This window comes from Hyla sarda, chromosome 2, assembly GCF_029499605.1.
Source record: "Hyla sarda isolate aHylSar1 chromosome 2, aHylSar1.hap1, whole genome shotgun sequence".
In the NCBI taxonomy this organism is placed as follows: Eukaryota; Metazoa; Chordata; class Amphibia; order Anura; family Hylidae; genus Hyla; species Hyla sarda.
This window is the reverse complement of record NC_079190.1, coordinates 491,146,435-491,170,200: the sequence shown is the minus strand read 5'-3', so window position 1 is coordinate 491,170,200 and position 23,766 is coordinate 491,146,435. Positions and strand designations below refer to the sequence as shown.

Genomic DNA, 23,766 nt, shown 5'->3' with positions numbered 1-23,766 from the left:
ACAAGCAAGAGAATTCTGAAATTATCAGCTCTATCACTGGATATCCAGATTTTACGAAGTAGTGAAGCCGCTTTGAAAAAATACATAGAGCAGGGCAGTTCTATTACTAGGTTGTCATTGAATTCATGTAGCAACAATGGAAAAATACACAGAATAATGAATCTAGTAGTTGTTGAAGGAAAGCTGCTTTATTTAATTCTTTTTTATTTTTTTAATAGGGAAAAAGTTATCAGCTTTCCTACTAGTGACTTCAAACTGAACGTACTGACCTGATAACTAGGGTTACAAAGCACACTGCAGTTTATAATAATCTATAGTTGTAGTTTTCCAACAAGGGTGCCTCCAGTTGTTGCAAAACTTCAACTCCCAGCATGCCCGGACAGCACGAACATGCTGTGGATTTGTAATCTGTTGCAAGCTAGTTATTTCTCGCAGAAAACGTCTTCTACATATAATAACGTTTACAGAACCCTTTTCAGCATCACAAATCTGCCATGTCTGAAGGGACCCCAAAAGGGAACTAGCGATCAGGTCTGCTTACCTTTTTTCCGTCTTTGGTCTTCTTTAAGTTCCAAATGCCGTCTGGCATCTTTTCAAAGAACTTTCTGGCTTTTGGTGCTTGGTCGAGGATGTGAGCAGGTGGTATTCCCAAGACTTCCACAATTTTATTCATCTGGTCGACCTAATGAGAGAAGTGCAATTATGGTAAAACGCAAAGTTACAGGACAGTTCTGCCTAGGCAGACACGTTATCCCATATACAAAGGATAGGGGGTAACATGTCTAGGGGCAGAGTACCCCTTTATATAGCATACATAGTCTTAATACCCTTATTTTTCTTGTACCCAAACTTATAAGAAAAAGTATTAATAAACGTTATGTTGTATCATTCCTTGTCATGGATAATTACGGTATTAGCCCATCTGGGTAATTTATTGTATACAGATTATTATAGTATACTCCTATGTATTCTTGGACATAAAATGTGTTGTTTTTGAGGTCACTTGAATAGGACACTGATGCAATTCCTTGCACTCCCACTTTTCACAGGCTCTCGGCAAATCAGCATCACTGACATGGAAACAAGTAGGGCTTCCTACACCTTGCCCCTTCCATGCAACAATTTCTGCTAGAAGCATGTAACAGGGCATAGACCCTTAAACTTTCGCGACTACATAATTCTTCATCCTTGTAGCAATAAAACTTCCTAATTTATATTTTTCTTGATGTCAGTAAGAAGAAATATTCAAATTCAAAGTCTGATTACTCTGTTCTGACTAGTTACTTTCCACTCAGGTAGAAAGACCTCTATCTTGTTATTAGAACCATAGCAGGAGGGTTCTCAAGAACACTTCCATTCATAAACAGCAAGCAGAGATCCTTGTACATGGGGAGGAAAATAAGACCATAAAATAAAATTATTAATAAAATAAGCTTTATTTACCATAACACACTAGAAAATCTTTTTAACCCCATTAAAGACAAAGCTAATTTTTTTTTCCTCCTTGCTTTTTGCCATAACTAGGCTCTAGGACCACAATGCATAGTACAGTGTGCTCAGTGCTCTATTGGTACAGCCTGGCTCTGCCAGCCTTGCATCATGGAAGTGATCATCTGGCAGCAGCAGGCTGGGAGTATGATGAGCACGCTGAGCTAAAAGACGCTTGTAATTAATGCTTTTAGACACAGCGATCTTTGACAAAGGCGTCTAAAGAGTTAATGACTGGCAGTATAGCCGCTGCCCATCATTAGTGGTGAGTGCTCGACTACTGGGAGTAGGCATCACTCGCCTCAAAAAAAGTCACCACTTCATAGTCTCTAAACGCTCCAGAGCGTACACGTTTGCCCCTTCATAGTCGTTAAACGCTCCATGGCATACACATTCGCCCTTGGTCGCAAGTCCCAGATGGCAAAGGCATACAGGTATGGCAAATGCAGTCTAGGGGGTTAAGGTGTGCCAATTCCTTACATGTCAGTTTTGTGGGCTGAATGCGTTTCTTATGGTTGTTGCACAATAATTCACTAGATAGCAAAGCTTTCACCTACAGGGATACATATAATAATATAATTTCTCTTACTTCGTTGGCTCCACTGAAGAGGGGCTCTCCGGTATGCATTTCAACTAAAATGCAACCGAGGGACCACATGTCAATCGCAAGGTCATAAGGCATTCCCAGTAAAACCTCTGGAGACCGGTAAAAACGAGACTGAATATATTGGTATATCTGTGGGCAGGAAAAAAAAAGGAAAAAAGACATCCGATATTATTAAAGCTTTGTCTAATGCTTTAATAGAACATTAAGATATTTTAAGAAGCACTTACCCTTTGCCCTAGCTGGCACGAGCTTCCAAAATCAACAATCTTAATGGCGCTTCGCTTGGGATTACAGAGCAGGATATTTTCAGGCTTTAGGTCACAGTGAATGATACTAAGTTCAGGAGTAGCCAGGAATAGTAGTGCAGTGCACATCTGCTGTGCAAACTTTCGCGTCAGGTTCAAAGAAACACCTCGGAAGTTGGTGTTACGTAGTAAGTCGTAGAGGTTGTATGAAAGCATTTCGAACACGAGGCAGAGGTGGTTTCGGAACATAAAATGACGCTTTAAATGCACTAAAAAAGGGCAGAAAGGAAATATATTGTCAGGAAAAACTCAAAAGGCAATATAAATATCCAACATTATGAACATTAAAGATTCTAGTTCTGTACAGAAGTAAAGGGGTTGTCAACGATTTACAAAAAGGGACTGTTGTTCTCCACCAAGATCACACATTTGTCTAAAGGTCATGTCTAGCATAGTAACTGCATTACCAGAAAACCACTGTAAGGTTTGGCACCCTATTTTCATAATTGGTGGGCATCCCAAAGGTTAGATTGCCACCGATCAGACACATCCCCTATCCCATGGTTCAGAAGAAATGGTTCAGGGGAAATACCCCATATGTGGACGTAAAGTGCTCTGCGGGCGCACAACAAGGCTCAGAAGAGAAGGAGCGCCATTGAGCTTTTGGAGAGAGAATTTGTTTGGAATTAAAGTTGGGGGCCATGTGCGTTTACAAATACCCCCATGTTACCCCATTTATGAAACTACTCCCTAACAGAATTTAATAAGTGGTGCAGTGAGCATTTACACCCCAATGGCGTTTGACAGATCTTTGGAACAGTGGGCTGTGCAAAATAAATTTCATTTTTCATTTTCACAGACCACTGTTTCAAAAAAAATCTGTCAGATACCTGTGGGGTGTGAATGCTCTCTGCACCCCTTGTTACATTCCGTGAGGGGTTTTGTTTCCAAAATGGGGTTATATGTGGGAGGGTCCACTGTTCTGGCACCATGGGGGCTTTGTAAACACACATTGCCTTCAATTCCAGACACATTCTCTCTTTAAAAGCCCAATGGCACTCCTCCTCTTCTGAGACCTATAGTGCGCCCGCAGAGCACTTTACATCCACATATGGTGTGTGTTCTTACTCAGAAGAAATGGGGTTACAAATTTTGGGGGGCTATTTTCCCTTGTGAAAATGAAAAATTTTAGTTAAATTTTTTTTAAATTTTTTTTTTTTAATAATTTTCACATCCAACTTTAACAGAAATTCGTATGGGGCAACACCAACATGTTAGTGTACATTTTTTTTGCTGGTGTAGACCCCAACTTTACCTTTTCATAAGGGGTAAAAGGAGAAAAAGACCCTCAAAATTTGTAACGCAATTTCTCCCGAGTACAGAAAAACCCCATATGTGGCCCTAAACTGTTGCCTTGAAATACGACAGGGCATGCCATGCGCATTTGAGGCCTAAATTAGGAATTTGCAATAGAGACAGACCCGGATGCAAGAATTGCACTTGCCTCTGATACCAAAACCACTACAGCAGTGTTTCCCCAAACAGGGTGCCTCCAGTTGTTGCAAAACTCCCTGCAGTGCCTGGACAGTTAATGGCTGTCCGGCAATACTGTGAGTTGATGTTTTGCAACAGTTGGAGGCTCCATTTTGGAAACAGTGCCATACGAGGGGCAAACCTCCAGCTGTTGCAAAACTACAACTCCCAGCATGCACTGACAGACCATACATGCTGAGAGCTGTAGTTACGCAAGAGCTGGAGGCACACTGGCAGCAAAACACTGAGCTTGTTACTTAACTCAGTGTTCCGCAACCAGTGTGCCTCCAGCTGTTGCAAAACTACAACTCCAAGGATGTTCGGTCTGTTAGTGCATGCTGGGAGTTGTAGTTTTGCAAAAGCTGGAGGCACACTGGTTGTGAAACACTGAATTAGGTAACAAACTCAGTGTTTTGCAACCAGTGTGTCTACAGCTGTTGCAAAACTACAACTCTCAACATGCACGGAAAGCTGAAGGGCATGCTGGCAGTTGTAGTTATGCAACAGCTGGAGGCACATTACTACAACTCCCAGCATGCCCTTTGGCTGTCCATGCATGTTGAGAGTTGTAGTTATGCAACAGCTGGGGGCACACTTCATAGAGAAAAAAAATAAGCCTCCAGCTGTTGCATAACTATAACTCCCAGCATACCCTTTGGCTGTCTGTGCATGCTGGGAGTTATACTTATGCAACAGCTGGAGGTGCATTTGTAGTTGTGCCTCCAGCTGTGCATGCTGGGAGTTGTTGATTAGCAACAGCAGGAGGCAAACAGGCCTCACCTCCTGCTGTATCCTGCGGCCTCCACTGCTCCTGCCACTGCCTGAGGGGACCCCTGCTGATCTATGCCAAAGTAAGGCCCTGATCACCAGTGACCAGCACACAGCAGGACAGTGATTGGTCGGTCATTCCGACCGACTGATCACATGATCATGAGGTGGCACCTGTGATCACATGATCGTGAGGTGGCACCCTCACTCCTGCTGGTAAAGGGTGATAGGAGCAGTCTCGGACGCAACCGGAGACCCGAAATCGCCGGTCAGGACCCCCCAGGGGTTTCCACGGGGTGCCTACTGAATGATTTTGAGCAGGCGGCAGGGACCAGAATTTTACCAGGACATCAGGGTGTACCTGTGAGTCCTGTGTCCTTAAGGGGTTGTTAAAAAAAAAAAAAAAAAAAAAAGACACACTGGGGGTCCCTGCACAATCCAGATCAGAATACTGAAAGGCTGAAGCATAATCTTTGTCCCAGCTGAAGGACAGGCAGTTAGGGTGGGACTAGCACTACTCTGTGCTCACTTCTGTCATATCAGACTTCAGCATGAAAATGAGGAGGGGGTTACAGAGCAGCCTGCACTGATTGGGGAGACCCAGCACAGACCAGACCCAGCACAGAAGACTCTGAAAAAAGGAAGAGGAGTCATGCCGAGTGAATGACACACCCCCTTGGTGAAAAACCAAGTGAGCACCAAAACGAAGGTATTTGTGACAGAAATATAGGTGCCAGACACACACAAATTATTATATTATATTTTTTAACATGGGATATTACAGGTACTCTAATCAAGACGTGCTGAAAAGTTAACACATTTTTCCCTTAAAAGTCTGACCCGGAATCCCACTAATCCTTAGATTCCTGATCTGTCAAAGATGTATGAATGTATGAAGTAGGGACGAGTATGCTTTGCTCCTGCGCCATATAACTTCCTGTCTACAGTGAACACAATGATGGGTATGGATAGAGGAAGGAGGTACCTTTTGCTAGCAATTTTGAGGCCCAAGCAATCCGATTGCACATTAATGTAACATTTATTATGAATGCTGCAGATAAATAGATGACCATGGTTAGAATACCCTTTGAAATGAGACACTATCAGTATAGACAGTGTTTCCCAACCAGCGTGCCTGCAGCTTTTGCAAAACTACAAATCCCAGCATGCTTGGACAGCCGTTGGCATGATGGAAGTTGCCGTACTACAACAACTGGAGACACAATGGTTGGGGAAACACAGGTATACGACAATGAAAAGTTTAAGAAAGTAAACTGAGGTATACAACCATCTTGCAGGGGTGCATCATCCAGGCTCCTGGCAGCTACATAAACATTTTACCTGACGGAAGGCACGAAAACAGGTCTTTAACAGTGCAAGTGAAAACATGGATGGCATATAATGTGTCTATTTCCAAATATTTGCTTTGATGTTATAACCTGCAGCTGCCAAATCAGCCAAACAACCAGCATAGCATGCATATTAACCCCCTGGAGCCATATCCTGTAGACTCCAGCCTATGGGAGCAGATGATCAGAAGAAAGAAGGATGATACATGAAAGCAGCTTTACCTATGTAGTATTTCATCTCAGTGTCATGTTTGTTCATCAGCTCGAGAAGTCGTACTTCAATCTGGGCTTGATTTAGGAAAGCTTTCTTGTTCTTAATGATTTTAATAGCCACCCACTCCTGCTCCACGCGGTCGTATGCCTTCACAACCTAGAACAGATGAGAACACTGTGAGGCTGTGGCAATGCACCGGTGTGCTGTTAGAAGTTAACATTCAGTCCCTTCACAAGTTTAAGTATAGACTGTTCCCATTTCTCTTTAGCCAGGTCTGCAAAATTAATTGCTGAAGTAGCTTTACGTGGCTTGGGCTCTGTTCACATCATGTTTTGGAGTCTACAATCTTAATATATACACAATAATGTATCCTGCTGTACAGGCATAAAGAGATATACCGCAGCATATGCAAACTTAAGGCTCTAAACTTGACAAATGATTAGGAAAATAAAAAAATAAGTGCAAAACAATTCTGCTATAAGCTTTAGTTACAGAAGCTACAAAATCCCTTTAACATCACAATTCCCAGCAATGCACTATGCAGAAACAAAAAGCAAATACATAAAATGTGTCAAACTCTGCACTTTTTAACATGAAGCTTTTACTGTAGCAAAAAGCAAATGCATCATAAAATGCAATCAGAACTGAACCATGTTGGGTCAAAATAACATAGAAAAGTGCAGTTGCAAATAAAGGCATAAAAGATCTTAGAGGCTCAATACAAGAAAAATAATACAATAAATGTACTAAAATCACTGCCGACTCTGCAGTTTGTCTCGTGTATAGTTTACTGATACACAAAACGAAAACAGGTACTATGTGCACAGTCTTTGGGGGATTTATCAATCTGGTTTATGTGGGCAACAGCTCCTGTGGACAAGGTTTGAAAAATCTGCCCCCTTGAGTCCAATCTTTACCTGGCCAAAGGAACCTTTTCCAATCAAAGAGTCTATTTCATAGCGATCCATCCACTTCTCGCCATTTTTCACAATGTAGTCATAGTTGTCGTCGTCGTAACCATCATTGTAAACCTTTCTTTCCTTCTTGTGACTGGAGTCATCGCCTTGTCCTTGTTGATGCCGCCGCTTCTTTTTTGCATAGTAGACCTTGAGGAAAACCACAAAGCAATAAAAAAGTGAAACTCAAGCAAAAGGAGGAAACTAGAAGAAACACAAAAGTTGCGGTGTAAATGAAAGACATGCAGGGGGAAGTATGAAAGATAGCTCTAAACTTTAAATACTAATAAATACAAATAAAATGGGGTACACTTTAGAACTGCTTGAATATCCCCATAAGTTGAGATATTTGTGACACTGACTGAATGACAACTTTACAATAATTTGCTGGTTTATAAAAGAACTGGGATTTACAGGGACTTGCACATTTGCTCTCAGGTAAGCATTCAGAATATTCCATGCAGCCAAAAGCCACTTGACCCACCAATCTGCAGAACCATGAGTTAGGGTACTGAATGACAAATTGCAGTAATGTTATTCTGCCAATTTGTAGCAAGTATGAAGAGTAAGTGGAGCTAGTGGATAGTGCATATGAGAAGCTCTTTTTCGAATGCACTTTGAATGGAGCGCATATCATGCAAATTTGAGATTTTTGCTAATTTTTTAATTCAGTGCATCTTGAACCCCTTAATACAAAGCAATGCACATGCTCTGGAGCTATTCTGTATGTGGCATTCATCATACACACCACCTGCTGATCTACAAGACTCAAATCCCAAAATTAGATAAAATGCTTAGCATGCAGCAATGAAAATGTAAAAAAGCTAATTGCTGTGTCCTAAAAATGTTATTGTCATTTGAAAAAAACTTTTGATAAGTGGCCCAGAAGTCAATAGTTCATTTCGCAATAAGTCTCAGTCCTGCCGGCTCTCTTCACTCCCCGGCCGGCCACCTGATCGGACTTTCTCACTCCATAGACTATTAAAGTGAAAGAGTGGGATTTGATTGACAACTGGGGAGTAAAGCACCCGTGGGCATGTACTTTACCGGCTTATAACTCGCAATCGATGAGGATCTCAGGACTGAGTCACGATGCAAACTACAGTTTTGACATGTTTGGACAACAAGTCAAAAGTTTTTTCAAATTACAGCAATGCTTTAAGATCCTAACTAGTGACCCCCCCCCCCCCCCCCCAAATAAATAAATAAATAAAATAAAACGCTTCCCAAGACATTCACTGCACAGTTGTTGCCATGTTGGGTCTTACCTCATTTATATGTTTGTAAGTTTTGATCAAGTCAACTGACAGTTTCCTCAATGGCGCTGCAGTTGGATCACGAAAGTTTTGGGGCATCCGTCGCTGCAGAAAGACAAAAGAAAAGACTTTACTTAAAAAGTGTACACAGAAAAGAAAAGGCTTTGTACACAGAAGCAAAACTGTACTGGATGCACCATTTCCTACAGAACTAGTATCATCTGGTATAACCCCCTGGGAAAATTATTCTATCTGCCAGACCAGACTATCAAAAGGCAAATGGAAGCTTTGCCCTTAATGTCTTTATATTAACTTGTCAACACATAGAACACTGAAGATTTACATGCAATTCGGCACATTAAACAAACACAATTGAGTTTAAGAACTTGGTGCTCTATTAAATTTTACACTATCATGTTTGCACATATAGCTAATTGATACATAGGTTAGGCATGCATTCATTAATAAGCTGTCCCTGTAAGGGCCCATTCACACTACAATATTTCTGAACAGAACAATTACGCTCATATTCCGATGCAGCAGCCTCCCATTGCTTTTATACTGCTGCACATGCACACAGCAAAAATCAAATTCTGGACTCTGTCGAAAGAATAAACATGTTCATTCTTCCGGTGAAATTTGACACAGTATGTCCACTTTCACTGACTGATTTGGGCGGCACCCGCTGCATACGAAATAGCTGCCCAGGATTTCTCTGGATGGATATTCCATAGTATGAATGGGCCCTAAAGATGCAAATTACAGAAACCTTAACAAAGATTATAGACACATTGCAAATATAAATCTCTCTTCCTGGGAGGCACATTGTTTGCTTCCACCATTCTGGCAAAGACCTCCATTACTAGTTGCTAATTATCTGACAGAGTGTAATCCCATTTATGAAGATTTTGTACATAATCATCTACAGTTTGATCCAAGCATGCAGTGGGAGCTTTGTATCAAAATGCAAGTACTTATAGACACCAATTAGCGAAAAAATTTTGTGTGTTTTTCATCATTGTCACGTGGTAGCAGAGACTTTAGACTTTGAGAAGCCTTAAGCGAAAGTCAAACATGAGACCCTCACTGACACATTATTAAGATATGATCCCAGTAGTTGGGTAGGGAATTCCCCCTATTAAGTAGAAGCCCTCAGATAGATAAGGAAACCTCTCCTTTTAGGTAGAAGCCCCCAGAGGATAGGTAAGAAGGGGATCCCACTATTAGGTTGAAGCCTCCCGTAGGTAGGGAACCCTTCCCTTTTAGGTAGAAGCCCCCATAGTTAGGCATTTTCCCCCAATAAGTCCTCCTCAAAAGGGGAAAAAAAAACACAAGCAAAAACCTTCCTACCTTTGCTCCTACAATGAGGCCTCTCCATTCTCGGCACAGTTAGTGGTGCAGGACATTCTACTTCATTCAGTTATCTGAGATGGAGCAGGACCTGCTGCGCAGTGCAATGACCACATTTCATTACGCAGGAGGTTCTGCTACACTACGAATAACCAGCGAAAGATGGAGACCAGCTCTGTTTACCTATTCCTGGCCAACTCATTTAAAAAGTGCTACACCCAAGATTAAATCTTATCTATTAACAGAATATGTGATAGGCAGCTGATCAATAGGGGGCCTGATCCCTGGGAGCCCTCACCTATGACAGATGGGTCTCTTGTCCGCCAAGTGAATGAAGCAGTGGTTCAGCACGCTTGCTTGCTATGGGACTGCCAATGATACCCAAACTGTGTACTCTGCTATCTTTACCAGTCTCATAGCAAGTGAATACAGCAGCAAGTAATGTGGTATAATTTTGGTATAAACCCTTTAACAGACAGGGATCTCACCTGGTTAGCCAACGGTTGCTGAATCTGGTCATTGTAAGATAAGGCAGATGCTTGTTGGTCATTTAAGTTCTGCTGACGCCGGTCACTGTACTGCTGATGAGAGTGTGGCATTTGTCCAGCCATCTGTAGACCCGCAGCATGGAATGAAAATGAGGGTGCAAGCCGGACAGATGACGGTTTGCATGCTGAAGTCTCTCCTCCTGAAAAGATAGCAAAAAGAAATCAAGTTAAGCATTCATTTATTTCTATAAAAACTACCAATGTTTGCATTAGGAAGAACTTGACACATGTATACAAAAGTCACATGGGTTATTACCACGCTATTTAGTGGAAAGGCAGCAAACATCTTTTCAGCTCTCACAGATCACTGGGTAAACTATGAAAACACACTGATAATTCCAGACTAATAGTGCTTCGACAGTAGTTTTATGGAGAGCTCTGACTGGATTGCAGTTTACTAAGCAGACACTAGATGGCGCTACAGGTCATCTTATTGAAAATCTGCAGCAAGTAGTTAAAGTATGGCAACACAGAGCTATAAGACCTGGCAGACAACTTGTTATAAAGTAACAATGATAGCAGCAACTCTATAGCATGTATACAAATAGTTCTAAAATAATACATAACACTTTGCATCCATAAACATATCATGATGTCTACATGTAAATGCATGTAATCATGAAAAAATTAAAGTGCGAGTCTAGGACAAAATAGCTCCATAGTACTGGCTATGAATAAATCATAGTTTTCCCAAATTATTGATATTTCACAATAGTATAGGGGGCACAAGGACACATTGGATATGCTACAACAGTAGTCTCCAAACTGTACTGCAAATTGGCACCGGGCATGCTGGGAGTTGTAGTTTTGCTGCATATGGAGGTCCACAGTTTGGAGACTACTGCACTAAAGTCTAAAGAGACATCTTACGAGACATATTGATACACAGCAGCCCTGAGCATGAGAATCAAAGCTTACAAAGAAAGGGAACAATGAAGATTTATGCTGTCGACAACTCACACACCAAAGTTCTAATATACAGATTAGAGATGAGCGAACTTACAGTAAATTCGATTCGTCACGAACTTCTCGGCTCGGCAGTTGATGACTTATCCTGCGTAAATTAGTTCAGCCTTCAGGTGCTCCGGTGGGCTGGAAAAGGTGGATACAGTCCTAGAAAAGAGTCTCCTAGGACTGTATCCACCTTTTCCAGCCCACGGGAGCACCTGAAAGCTGAACTCATTTATGCAGGAAAAGTCATCAACTGCCGAGACGAGAAGTTCGTGACGAATCGAATTTACTGTAAGTTCGCTCATCTCTAATACAGATCATACAAATATTCAGAAGTTTAAAACAAATAGACTGAAAAAAACTAAATATACTACATTTATTTTTATCTGTCTGTGCCAGGACACTAATCACAGACACAATTGTTTATCCAGTCAGCTCCGTGCAGGAAGTCCCTATAGTTTTGAGTGACTCCAGATTGATACATTTTGTAACAAACAGGACAGTAGAGACACTTTAATCTGACATCTATGAGGAGTATTAGGGCTGCACAGGTTTTCTAAATTGCCCCAATCACAAAGAATACAGAGATCTTGAAAAATACTACAAGTTGCAGAATTGTAAATCACTCAAATATCATTACGGCTTCTAAACTATCATATTTCTAATTCATTATGGGGATAGGTCAAACATCTTAAGGGTACGTTCACACGCGCTGATTTTTTTTTGCGGGTTTTCCGCTGCGTATTTGAAAGGGGGTGGGCTCTTCTCGACTGTCCGCAGCAGATTTTCCGAGGCGGAATGTACACTGCGGAAAATACGCCGCAAGCCCCATTGAAGTCAGTAGGGACTGTGGCGGATTTTCCGCAGCGTGAATTCCGCCGCGGAAAATCTGAAGAGCCCGCCCACTTTCAAATACGCAGCGGAAAACCCGCTAAAAAATTAACGTACCCTAAACCAGTGTTTTCCAACCAGGGTGCCAGTCCGGACATGCTGGGAGTTTTAGTTTTGCAACAGCTGGAGGCACACTGATTGGGAAACACTGGTCTAAAATCTTACAACAATTAGGATTTTATGGTTACAATCATGCACGCCGCCACTCCATTTATTCTCTATGGGTGCACAATGTTCAACTACCATAGAGAATGAATGGAGTGACTAGTAATAATTACCTGTCGTGTAGACGGGGAGGGGGGGGGGGGGGGGGGACAACTTTACGAGATGGCACAATAAGGCTATTTAGGGTTGAATGTTGATGTAAGGGAAAGCTACTTCCAGTAGGTGGCCGAGGAGAGCACTTTTTTCCTCTTCTGGAAAGCTACTTGGCATACGTCTTTTTTCCCCATAAAGCATTGCATGGCTTATAAGCCTCAGTATACCTGTTTGGTGGTCTCTTCAAGGAGACTCAATTCTGTAAAGTTAATAGAGTGTTTCTAAACCAGTGTACCTCCAGCAGTTGCAACAACTACAATTCCCCAGGCATGCTAGGCATTATATTTGTGCTACTGGTGGACTGTTTTAGGGCGCTTTAAAAAGTACAGTGATCCCTCAACTTACAATGGCCTCAACATACAATAGTTTCAACATACAATGGTCTATTCTGGACCATTGTAAGTTGAAACCAGACTCAACATACAATGTATGGACAGTTCAGATCTGTAAAACGTGTGGAAGAACTGACCAATCAGAATGGGCATTCACTGGTAAACCCCTGTATTACTGAAGTGTATGCACTGACTGGTGTCTGGTAGCGCCCCCTACAGTACAGGGAGGTATTACATGTTCTGTACTCTTTACCTGTCCCAGGGTTACCTGCTCCTTTGGACACCAGGTGAGGGCGACTCCATTACTTTTTTAGGACATTGTGTGTACTGTACAGGACCCTGAAGAAGCTCCTGTCCTCTACATAGACCAGTGTTTCCCAAGCAGGGTGCCCCAAGCTGTTGCAAAACTACAACACCCAGCATGCCCGGACAGCCTTTGGCTGTCCGGGCACGCTGGGAGATGTAGTTTTGCAACAGCTGGAGGCTCCCTGCTTGGGAAACACTGACATAGACAGTGATTACAGCTCCCAGCAGATCTTTATTACTTTTATATGTAGGATTTGCTTTATCTATATTAGTTATCTACTTATTTTTCTTTAATCCTCACTTTTTACTATTCTTGGATGACATTTTGGTGCCTTTAGAACAAAGTACCAGGTTTTCATAGAGTTATGGTCTCAACATACAATGGTTTCAACATACAATGGTCGTCCTGGAACCAATATTGTAACTTGAGGGACCACTGTACAGCAAACACTCAAATAAGCAGTAACATGACTTTCTGCGTGACCTGGTCACATCCTTTAGTTCTCGCGGTACCCGTGACCTCGCATGCCCTTTGGGTACACCACATCCACCCGCACGGGCTGAATACACAGATCTGCCGACACCAACAATGATGACAACTGAAAAGAAGGACCAGAAGAAGCGGATAGGAAACATTTTCTAGTGTATTTCAGTAGACAGTGAGGTAACTGGGACAAAGATCAGAGCCGATACCAGTATACATTCACCTGCTCCAAGGATATGCATTAGTCACTGACTAGGGATCGACCAATATTGTTTTTTTAGGGCCGATACCGATAATCTGTGGCCTTTCATGCAAATAGCTTATACCGATATTCCGGTATAAGTTATCGGCTATATCTCCACCCCCTCAAGAAGCCGCTGCAGATCACTGATTTAAAGGGGGCACTTTAAATCAATGAACTGCAGCGGCTTTAGCTGAATCAGAGACCACCACCGCCGCTAGCTTCTCTCCCCCTGCCTGTCCGGGGGTCCTCCCAACCACCGCCACTGCCCCCCACCCATCCCCTCCCTACCCCCGCACCACACACCGCCGCTGCCCCCCAGCCACCACCCCTACCCGCACACTGCCGCTATACCCCCTACCCCTGCCCCGCACCGCACACCGCCGCCCCATTGCCACCCTCCGAGGTCCGCATTACTTCTGGCTCCCGTCCTGAGCCGTCACTGTGCGCTCTGACTGTGACGTCACTGCGTTGCGCAGAGCACAGCGTAACGCAGGACACAGCAGGAGCTAGAAGTAGTGTGGGCCCCAGACCCCGGGAACAGGTAATTATAAAACCGAGGATAGTGGAGGCAGTGGGAAGGGGGGGGGGGGGGGGGGCGGCGTGCGGTGCAGTGTGGGGGGGGGGTTGTGTCAGCATGCGGTGGGGGCGGCGTACGGTGGGGGGCGGTGCACGTTGGGGGCTGGACATTATCGTATTATTGGCAAGGTAATTGCAGATACCGATAACGTCAAAAATCGTGAATATCGGACGATAATATCGGCCAAACCGATAATCGGTCGATCCCTATCACTGACCATCCTAAAGCTGCACAGCACAAGACAGTAGAGGGACTATGGCAGTGGTCTCCAACCTGCAGACCTCCAGATGTTGCAAAACTACAACTCCCAGCATGCCCGGACAGCCGTTGGCTGTCCGGGCATGCTGGGAGTTGTAGTTTTGCAACATCCGGAGGTCCGCAGGTTGGAGACCACTGGACTATGGTATCCTGTCCCAACAGATTCATCTTACAATATCTGCTCCATTCACTACAAAGTTACATACAATCTAGTGTTCCCTGTTATTAGACATTTTCACTGAAGAACATTAGTCAGGACACCCACATTATTGTCCTGATAATCTCTAAATTCTTCCACATCTTCAGAGCAGAAATCCTAAACATAATACATCTATACACATAGTAAAGAGCCACTTCACATTTTAATGCAGAGTAAAAGCTATTTTCAACATTAAACAGGTTATCCATACATTGCATTATCCAAGAGCTGCACTCGTAATTCGGCTAAATTATTCGAGGCAGCCAGAAATGCTTAACAGCTTCGCTGAGCTTCTAAAATGTAGAGGGACAGCGCAAATTTCCTGCATAATATTATTTTATAGTGCAAATCACCAAGGCAAAATATGTGCAAACAACCATAATACTAGGACCACTGAGGACATTTTACTCACAAACCTGCAGATGAGATACAGGATATAACTCAGGATCAGTACAGGATAAGTAATGTAATGTATGTACACAGTGACCCCACCAGCAGAATAGTGAGTACAGCTCTGGAGTATAATACAGGATATAACTCAGGATCAGTACAGGATAAGTAATGTAATGTATGTACACAGTGACCTCACCAGCAGAATAGTGAGTACAGCTCTGGAGTATAATACAGGATATAACTCAGGATCAGTACAGGATAAGTAATGTAATGTATGTACACAGTGACCTCACCAGCAGAATAGTGAGTACAGCTCTGGGATATAATACAGGATATAACTCAGGATCAGTACAGGATAAGTAATGTAATGTATGTACACAGTGACCTCACCAGCAGAATAGTGAGTACAGCTCTGGAGTATAATACAGGATATAACTCAGGATCAGTACAGGATAAGTAATGTAATGTATGTACACAGTGATCCCATCAGCAGAATAGTGAGTGCAGCTCTGGAGCAAAGTACAGGATATAACTCAGGATCAGTACAGGATAAGTAATGTAATGTATGTACGCAGTGACCCCACCAGCAGAATAGTGAGTGCAGCTGTGGAGTATAATACAGGATATACAGTCAGGGCCATAAATATTGGGACATCGACACAGTTTTAATATTTTTGGCTCTATACATCACCACCACAATGGATTTGAAATGAAAAACCAAAATGTGCTTTAACTGCACACCGTTCGCTTTAAATTGAGGGTATTTACATCCAAATCAGATGAACAGTGTAGGAATTACAACAGTTTGCATATGTGCCTCCCACTTCTTAAGGGACCAAAAGTAATGGGACATTTGGCTTCTCAGCTGTTCCATGGCCAGGTGTGTGTTATTCCCTCATTATCCAAATTACAATGAGCAGAAAAGGTCCAGAGTTCAGTTCAAGTGCACTCTTTGCATTTGGAATCTGTTGCTGTCAACTCAGTGAAGCCATTATTAGGTTGAAAAACAAAACAAACCTGTCAAGAGAGATAGCCAAAACATTAGTCGTGACCAAAACAACTATTTGGAACATGTTTTAAAAGAAGGAACGCACCAGTGAGCTCAGCAACACCAAAAGACCAGGAAGACCAAGGAAAACAACTGTGGTGGATGAGTGATGAATTCTTTCCCTGGTGAAGAAAACCCCTTCACAAGAGTTGTCCAGATGAAGAACACTCTCCAAGAGGTAGGTGTATGTGTGTCAAAGTCAACAATCAAGAGAAGACTTCACCAGAGAGAATACAGAGTGTTCACCACAAAATGGAAACCATTGGGGAGCCTCAAAAGCACAAAGGCCAGATTAGTTTGCCAAACTACATGTAAAAAAGCCTTCACAGTTCTGGAACAACATCCTATGGACAGATGAGGCCAAGATCAACTTGTACCAGAGGGAGAAGAAGAGTATGGAGAAGGAACATGATCCTAAGCATACACCTCATCAGTGAAGCATGGTGGTGGTAGTGTCATGGCATAGTGGGCATGTATGGTGCCAACGGAACGGCTTCTCTTTTATTTATTGATGAAGTGACAAAAGCAGCAGGATGAATTCTGAAGTGTTTCGGGCATTATTATCTACTCATTCAGCAAATTGCTTCAGAACTCATTGGACGACGCTTCACAGTGCAGATGGACAATGACCCAAAGCATACTGCAAAAGCAACCAAAGAGTTTATTAAGGGAAAGAAGTGGAATGTTATGCAATGGCCAAGTCAATCACCTGACCTGAATGCCATTGAGCATTTCACTTTCTGAAGACAAAGGTGAAGGGAAAATGTCCCAAGAACAAGCAGGAACTCAAGACAGTTGCAGTAGAGTCGGCAGAGCATCACCAGGGATGAAACCCAGCAATGTCTGCTGATGTCTATGCGTTATAGACTTCAGGCTGTAATTGACTGCAAAGGATTTTCAACCAAGTACTAAACATTGAAAGTTTGATTTCTGATTATTATGTCCCATTACTTTTGGTCCCTTAACAAGTGGGAGGCACATATGCAAACTGTTTTAATTCCTACACCGTACATCTTGTTCGTTTCATTTCAAATCCATTGTGGTGGTGGAGAGACAAAAATGTTAGAATTGTTTCGATGTCCCGACATTTATGGACCTGACTTTAACTCAGGATCAGTACAGGATAAGTAATGTAATGTATGTACACAGTGACCTCACCAGCAGAATAGTGAGTACAGCTCTGGAGTATAATACAGGATATAACTCAGGATCAGTACAGGATAAGTAATGTAATGTATATACACAGTGACCCCACCAGCAGAATAGTGAGTACAGCTCTGGAGTATAATACAGGATATAACTCAGGATCAGTACAGGATCAGTAATGTAATGTATGTACACAGTGACCTCACCAGCAGAAAAGTGAGTACAGATCTGGGTATAATACAGGATATAACTCAGGATCAGTACAGGATAAGTAATGTAATGTATGTACACAGTGACCTCACCAGCAGAATAGTGAGTGCAGTTCTAGAATATAATACAGGATAGAACTCAGGATCAGTACAGGATAAGACATGTATCTGCATAGTGACTAACTTCCTGTACATTGAACATCTGACCCAAACATATAGCTAAATAAAGCAGTAAAATCCTACGCAAGTCATTACAGCACATTCCAAAGCCGATAGAAGTCCTTGTGCCTTATTCACCTTACAATACAGCTCTGTTCATTCATAAACAAGGGGATGATGCTTTTTATGGAAAAAAAAAAAAAAATGTTCTGAACCACTTTAATCCTGTACAAACACAATAGGCACTTTCTGCACTTGATATCGGTGTCAGAGATGCACCATGTGTCCTTGGAAGTGGTGTATACAGTGTAGGCAGGCAGCCTCCAAACCACGTCACCGACTGACAAACAAAAGATTTTAAACATTAACCCTCTGTCCTCTGTGGATAAACTGGCATACCACTTCATAGATCACCAAAACCTTCTCAAGTCTCCACGAGTTGTATAGCAGCAGTACAGGACAATATAAGCCAAGCCAAAGAATTGTTACAGAATGTGCAGAGGTTACGATCCCAAGAGCGTCCTTGATGTACACTCCAAAACCACCATGGTAGGAGAGGACAATCGCCCTGGGAGGTATACTGCATAAGTTAGAGCAGTGTTCTCAAACCAGTGTGCCTCCAGCTGTTGCAAAAATAGTGTCTGGGTATGTTGGGAGTTGTATTTTGCAACAACTCCCATAGAGAATGAATGGAGTGGCGGCATGCATAAGTGTAACCATGAAACAAGGGTTGCAAGAGTTTAGACCAGTGTTTCCCGACCAGTGTGCCTCCAGCTGTTGCAAAACTACAACTCCTGGCATGCTGGGAGTTGAAGTTTAGCAAAAGCAGGGGGCACACGGGTATGGAAACACTGACTAAGGCTGCATTCACGTCTCGTTATTGCAATACTGTTGCCATATCCAGTTTCTGTTAAAAATACGTATGTCACCGAACCGTACCGAAACATATGAAAACGTATGCAACCGTATATGCCTCCTCACGTTTTTAAACTGTATACGGTTTAAAAACGGATATACGTTTGCATACATTTTAATACGTTTTTCTTGAAAAAAAATAAATATACGGTTTTAAAATTTGTCAACATTTTAAATAAAGTTCTTCTTTTTAATGTACAGTATAGCACATTTTTACCCCTTTGTAGCATTTTTGGTTCAGGGCTTGTTTCCCAAAAGCACAGCATGCTTAAAGGGGTTATCTGGAATAAGAAAAACAGAGCAGATTATTTTAAAAAAGGAGGAAAAAAAACAGAGCTACACCTGTCTTCAGGTTGTGTGTGGATTGCAGCTAAGGTTGAATGGCGCCAGGTTGTAGTGCCAATACCACACAGAACTTAAAGGGTAGTCCAGTGGTGAAAAACTTATCCCCTATCCTAAGGATAGGGGATAAGTTTGAGATCGCGGGGGGGGGCGACCGCTGTGGCCCCCTGCGATCTCTCTGTACAGGGCCCCGGCTCTCCGGCCAGATCGCGGGTGTCGACCCCCGCACGAAGCGGCGGCCGACACGCCCCCTCAATACATCTCTATGGCAGAGCCGGAGATTGCCGAAGGCAGCTCTTCGGCTCTGCCATAGATTTGTATTGAGGGGGCGTGTCTGCCGCCGCTTCGTGCGGAGGTCGACAAGCCCCCTTCCCGCGGGCTGTCGGGGCTCTGTACAGGAGATCACAGGGGGCCCCAGCGGTCGATCCCCCAGCGATCTGCAACTTATCCCCTATCCTTAAGATAGGGGATAAGTTGTTCACCACTGAGTCACCACTGGACTACTCCTTTAAGGAAAGCTGAGGTGCTGTTTGTTATCTATTTATTGATAACCCCTTTAAGGTATAGTGTTTTAGGAAAATCTTGGCATTTTTCTATCAAAAGAAAGGAAAAGGTCAATCTGGATGTCAAATTTGGGTTGAATCCCCCCCGCCTAATTCTTCAGTATGAACCACATGATGGAAAAAAAAAAAAAAATGCAGGGGATAAAATGCCTATAACAAAACCCACCAAGTTTGAGAGTGAAAAAAACCCTACATCTTGGGAGTAAATTTTTGGGGGGCTTTTTTCAGGTTACAATAAAAATTAAATAATGGCACACAAAAGTTGAGTGGACAGGGGGATAAGATGTTAAATCGCAGGGGTTCTACCGCTGGGAAAACCCGCGATCTCCAGGCGGCAGCATATGGAACACGGAAGCTTGCAACTTCTGTGTTCGCCACGCCCCCTCCATTCATGTCTATGGGAGGGGGCGTGACAGTCCATAGCAGTCATTCCTCCTCCCCTAGACTTGAATGGTGGGGTAGTGGCGGCTGGCATCACCAGTCATCGGACAGGGAGCGGAGTTCGCTCCGTGCACCGAATGACCGGGGTGCCGCAGCGGAGATCGCGGGGTCCTTTGGATAGGGGAGAAAATATTTTCAGTGGAGTATCGCTTTAAACTGCAAAATGAGGTGCATGCTGTAAACAGAGAATAGAATTAAGCTAAAATTACATTTTACTGTATGTTACAAACTACACTGCTCAAAAAAATAAAGGGAACACTTAAAGAACACAATGTAACTCCAAGTCAATGACACTTCTGTGAAATCACACTGTCCACTCAGGAAGCAACACTGATTGACAATCAATTTCACATGCTGTTGTGCAAATGAAACAGACAACAGGTGGAAATTATAGGCAATTAGCAAGAAACCCCCAATAAAGGAGTGGTTATGTAGGTGGTGACCACAGACCACTTCCCTATGCTTCCTGGCTGAAGTTTTGGTCCCTTTTGAATGCTGTCGGTGCATTCACTCTAGTGGTAGCATGAGACGGAGTCTACAACCCACACAAGTAGCTCAGGTAGTGCAGCTCATCCAGGATGGCACATCAATGCGAGCTGTGGCAAGAAGGTTTGCTGTGTCTGTCAGCGTAGTGTCCAGAGCATGGAGGTGCTACCAGGAGACAGGCCAGTACATCAGGAGACGTGGAGGAGGCCATAGGAGGGCAACAACCTAGCAGCAGGACCGCTATCTCAGCCTTTCTGCAAGGAGGAGCAGGAGGAACACTGCCAGAGCCCTGCAATATGACCTCCAGCAGGACACAAATGTGCATGTGTCCTCTCAAACAGTCAGAAACAGACTCCATGAGGGTGGTATGATGGCCCAACGTCCACAGGTGGGGGTTGTGATTACAGCCCAACACCGTACAGGAAGTTTGGCATTTGCCAGAGAACACTAATATTGGCAAATTCACCACTGGCACCCTGTGCTCTTCACAGATGAAAGAAGGTTCACATTGAGCACATGTGACAGACGTGACAGAGTCTGGAGACGCCGTGGAGAATGTTCTACTGCCTGCAGCATCCTCCAGCATGACCAGTTTGGTGGTGGGTCCGTAATTGTGTGGGGTGGCATTTCTTTGGGGGGCCGCACATCCCTCCACGAGCTTGCCAGAGGTAGCCTGACTGCCATTAGGTACAGAGGTGAGATCCTCAGAGCCATTGTGAGACCATATGCTGGTGCAATTGGCCCTGAGTTCCTCCTAATGCAAGACAATGCTAGACCTCATGTGGCTGGAATGTGTTAGCAGTGCCTGCAAGAGGAAGGCATTGATGCTATGGACTGGCCCGCCCATTCCCCAGAACTGGAACCGATCAAGCACATCTGGGACATAAGGTCTTGCTCCATCCACCAATGCCAGAGTCTGCCAGGAGTTGGCGGATGCTTTAGCCCAGGCCTGGGAGGACATCCCTCAGGAGACCATCCTCCACCTCATCAGGAGCATGCGCAGGTGTTGTAGGGAGGTCATACTGGCACGTGGAGGCCACACACACTACTGAGCCTCATTTTGACTTGTTTTAAGGACATTACATAAAGTTGGATCAGCCTGTAGTGTGGTTTTCCCCTATGATTTGAGTGTGACTCCATATCCAGACCTCCATGGGTTGATACATTTTATTTCCATTGATCATTTTTTTGTGATTTTGTTGTCAGCGCATTCAACTATGTAAAGACGAAAGTATTTCATATAATTAATTAATTCATTAAGATCTAGGATGTGTTATCTTAGTGATCCCTTTATTTTTTTGAGCAGCGTATAAGGTCAAGCTTCACTTCAAAATAAAGATCTCCCTTAAAAAATCAATTAAAATAAACCAAGTATTTTCTTATAACACTATTCTTTCGTGGAGGTTCTTATAACCTAAGCAATAATTTCACAAGTGCTTCCCTGCAAGGAGGGGGTCCTCCAGTACAAAAGAACATAAAATATATAGGGGGAGATTTATAAAAACCTGTCCAGAGGAAGAGTTGCCCGGTTGCGCATAGCAACCAATCAGATCGCTTCTTTCATTTTGCAGAGGCCTGGTTAAAAAAGAAAGAAGCGATCTGATTGGTTACTATGGGCAACCGAGCAACTTTTCCTCTGCAGAGGTTTTGATAAATCTCCCCTATAAAGAGCATTAATAACACTGGCAACTCTTATGTCGACATTTACAGTCATGGCCGTAAATGTTGGCACCCTGAAATTTTTCAAGAAAATTAAAGTAAAGAAAAGTATTTCTCACAGAAAAGGATTGTAGTAACACATGTTTTGCTATACACATGTTTATTCCCTTTGTGTGTATTGGAAATAAACCAAAAAAGGGAGAAAAGAAGCAAATTTGACATATAATGTCACCAAACTCCAAAAATGGGCTGGACAAAATTATTGGCCCTCTTTCAAAATTGCAGATAAATAAGATTGTTTCAAGCATGTGATGATCCATTAAACTCACCTAAAGCAAGTAAAAGGTGTGGGCAATATAAAAATCACATCTGAAAGCAGATAAAAAGGAGAGAAGTTCACTCAGTCTTTGCAATGTGATTCAGTGTGTGCCACACTAAGCATGGACAACAGAAAGAGGAGAAGAGAACTGTCTGAGGACTTGAGAACCAAAATTGTGGAAAAATATCAGCAATCTCAAGGTTACAAGTCCATCTCCAGAGATCTAGATTTGCCTTTATCGACAGTATGCAACATAATCAAGAAGTTTGCAATCCATGACACTGTAGATAATCTCCCTGTGCGTGGATGGAAGAGAAAAATGTATGAAAAGTGTCAACGCAGGATAGTCCGAATGGTGGATAAGCAGCCCCAAACAAGTTCCAAAGATATTAAAGCTGTCCTGCAGGCTCAGGGAGCATCAGTGTCAGCGCAAACTATCAATCGACATTTAAATGAAATGTAACGCTATGGAGGAGACCCAGGAGGACCCCACTGCTGACACAGACATAATTTTGGCAAAATGTAGTCTTGCTTTTTTACCTTGAGTAACCAAAATCCTTCTGGGAAAACATCTTGTGGACAGATGAGAACAAGATAGAGCTTTTTGGTAAAGCCCATCATTCTACTGTTTACCGAAAATGGAATGAGGCCTACAAAGAAAAGAACACCGTACCTACAGTGAAATATGGTGGAGGTTCAATGATGTTTTGGGGTTGTTTTGCTGCCTCTGGCACTGGGGGCCTTGAATGTGTACAAGGCATCATGAAATCTGAGGATAACCAACGAATTTTGGGTCACACTGTACAGCCCAGTGTCAGAAAGCTGGGTTTGCGTCCGAGATCTTAGGTCTTCCACCAGGACAATGATCCAAAACATATGTAGGGATCGACACATTATCAGTTTGGCCGATATTCACGATTTTGGACGTTATCGGTATTGGCAATTACCTTGCCGATAATGTCCCGCCCCCCGCACCGCCCAGCAGATTATCGGTATCGGCCGTAAAAATCGATATCGGTCGATCCCTATCAAAAAGCCCCCAGAAATGGATGTTAAAGCGCTGGAGAGTTCTGAAGTGCTCTATGATGACACGTGTCTCTGGCACCACCCAGTTTAGAAGAAAATCCCCATAGCAAACCTCTTCTAAACTGGGCGGTTCCCGAGACACGTGTCATCAGAGAGCACTTAGACAGAAAAGAGCAACCTTAACTT

At 43.1% G+C, this 23,766-nt stretch overlaps 1 protein-coding gene across 1 annotated transcript in view; it reads right to left on the bottom strand.

Moving 5' to 3' along the window:
- The window catches only part of DYRK1A (dual specificity tyrosine phosphorylation regulated kinase 1A), a 118,939-nt gene that overhangs the window by 16,105 nt on the left and 79,068 nt on the right, over window positions 1-23,766 (bottom strand). Inside the window, exons 3-9 of the mRNA XM_056559633.1 lie at window positions 10,255-10,454; window positions 8,429-8,521; window positions 7,122-7,310; window positions 6,213-6,360; window positions 2,323-2,609; window positions 2,078-2,224; window positions 542-682 (exon numbers count right to left, since the gene is read on the bottom strand). Coding sequence (XP_056415608.1) covers window positions 542-682; window positions 2,078-2,224; window positions 2,323-2,609; window positions 6,213-6,360; window positions 7,122-7,310; window positions 8,429-8,521; window positions 10,255-10,454 — 1,205 coding nt within the window. The remainder of the gene's footprint in view (window positions 1-541; window positions 683-2,077; window positions 2,225-2,322; window positions 2,610-6,212; window positions 6,361-7,121; window positions 7,311-8,428; window positions 8,522-10,254; window positions 10,455-23,766) is intronic.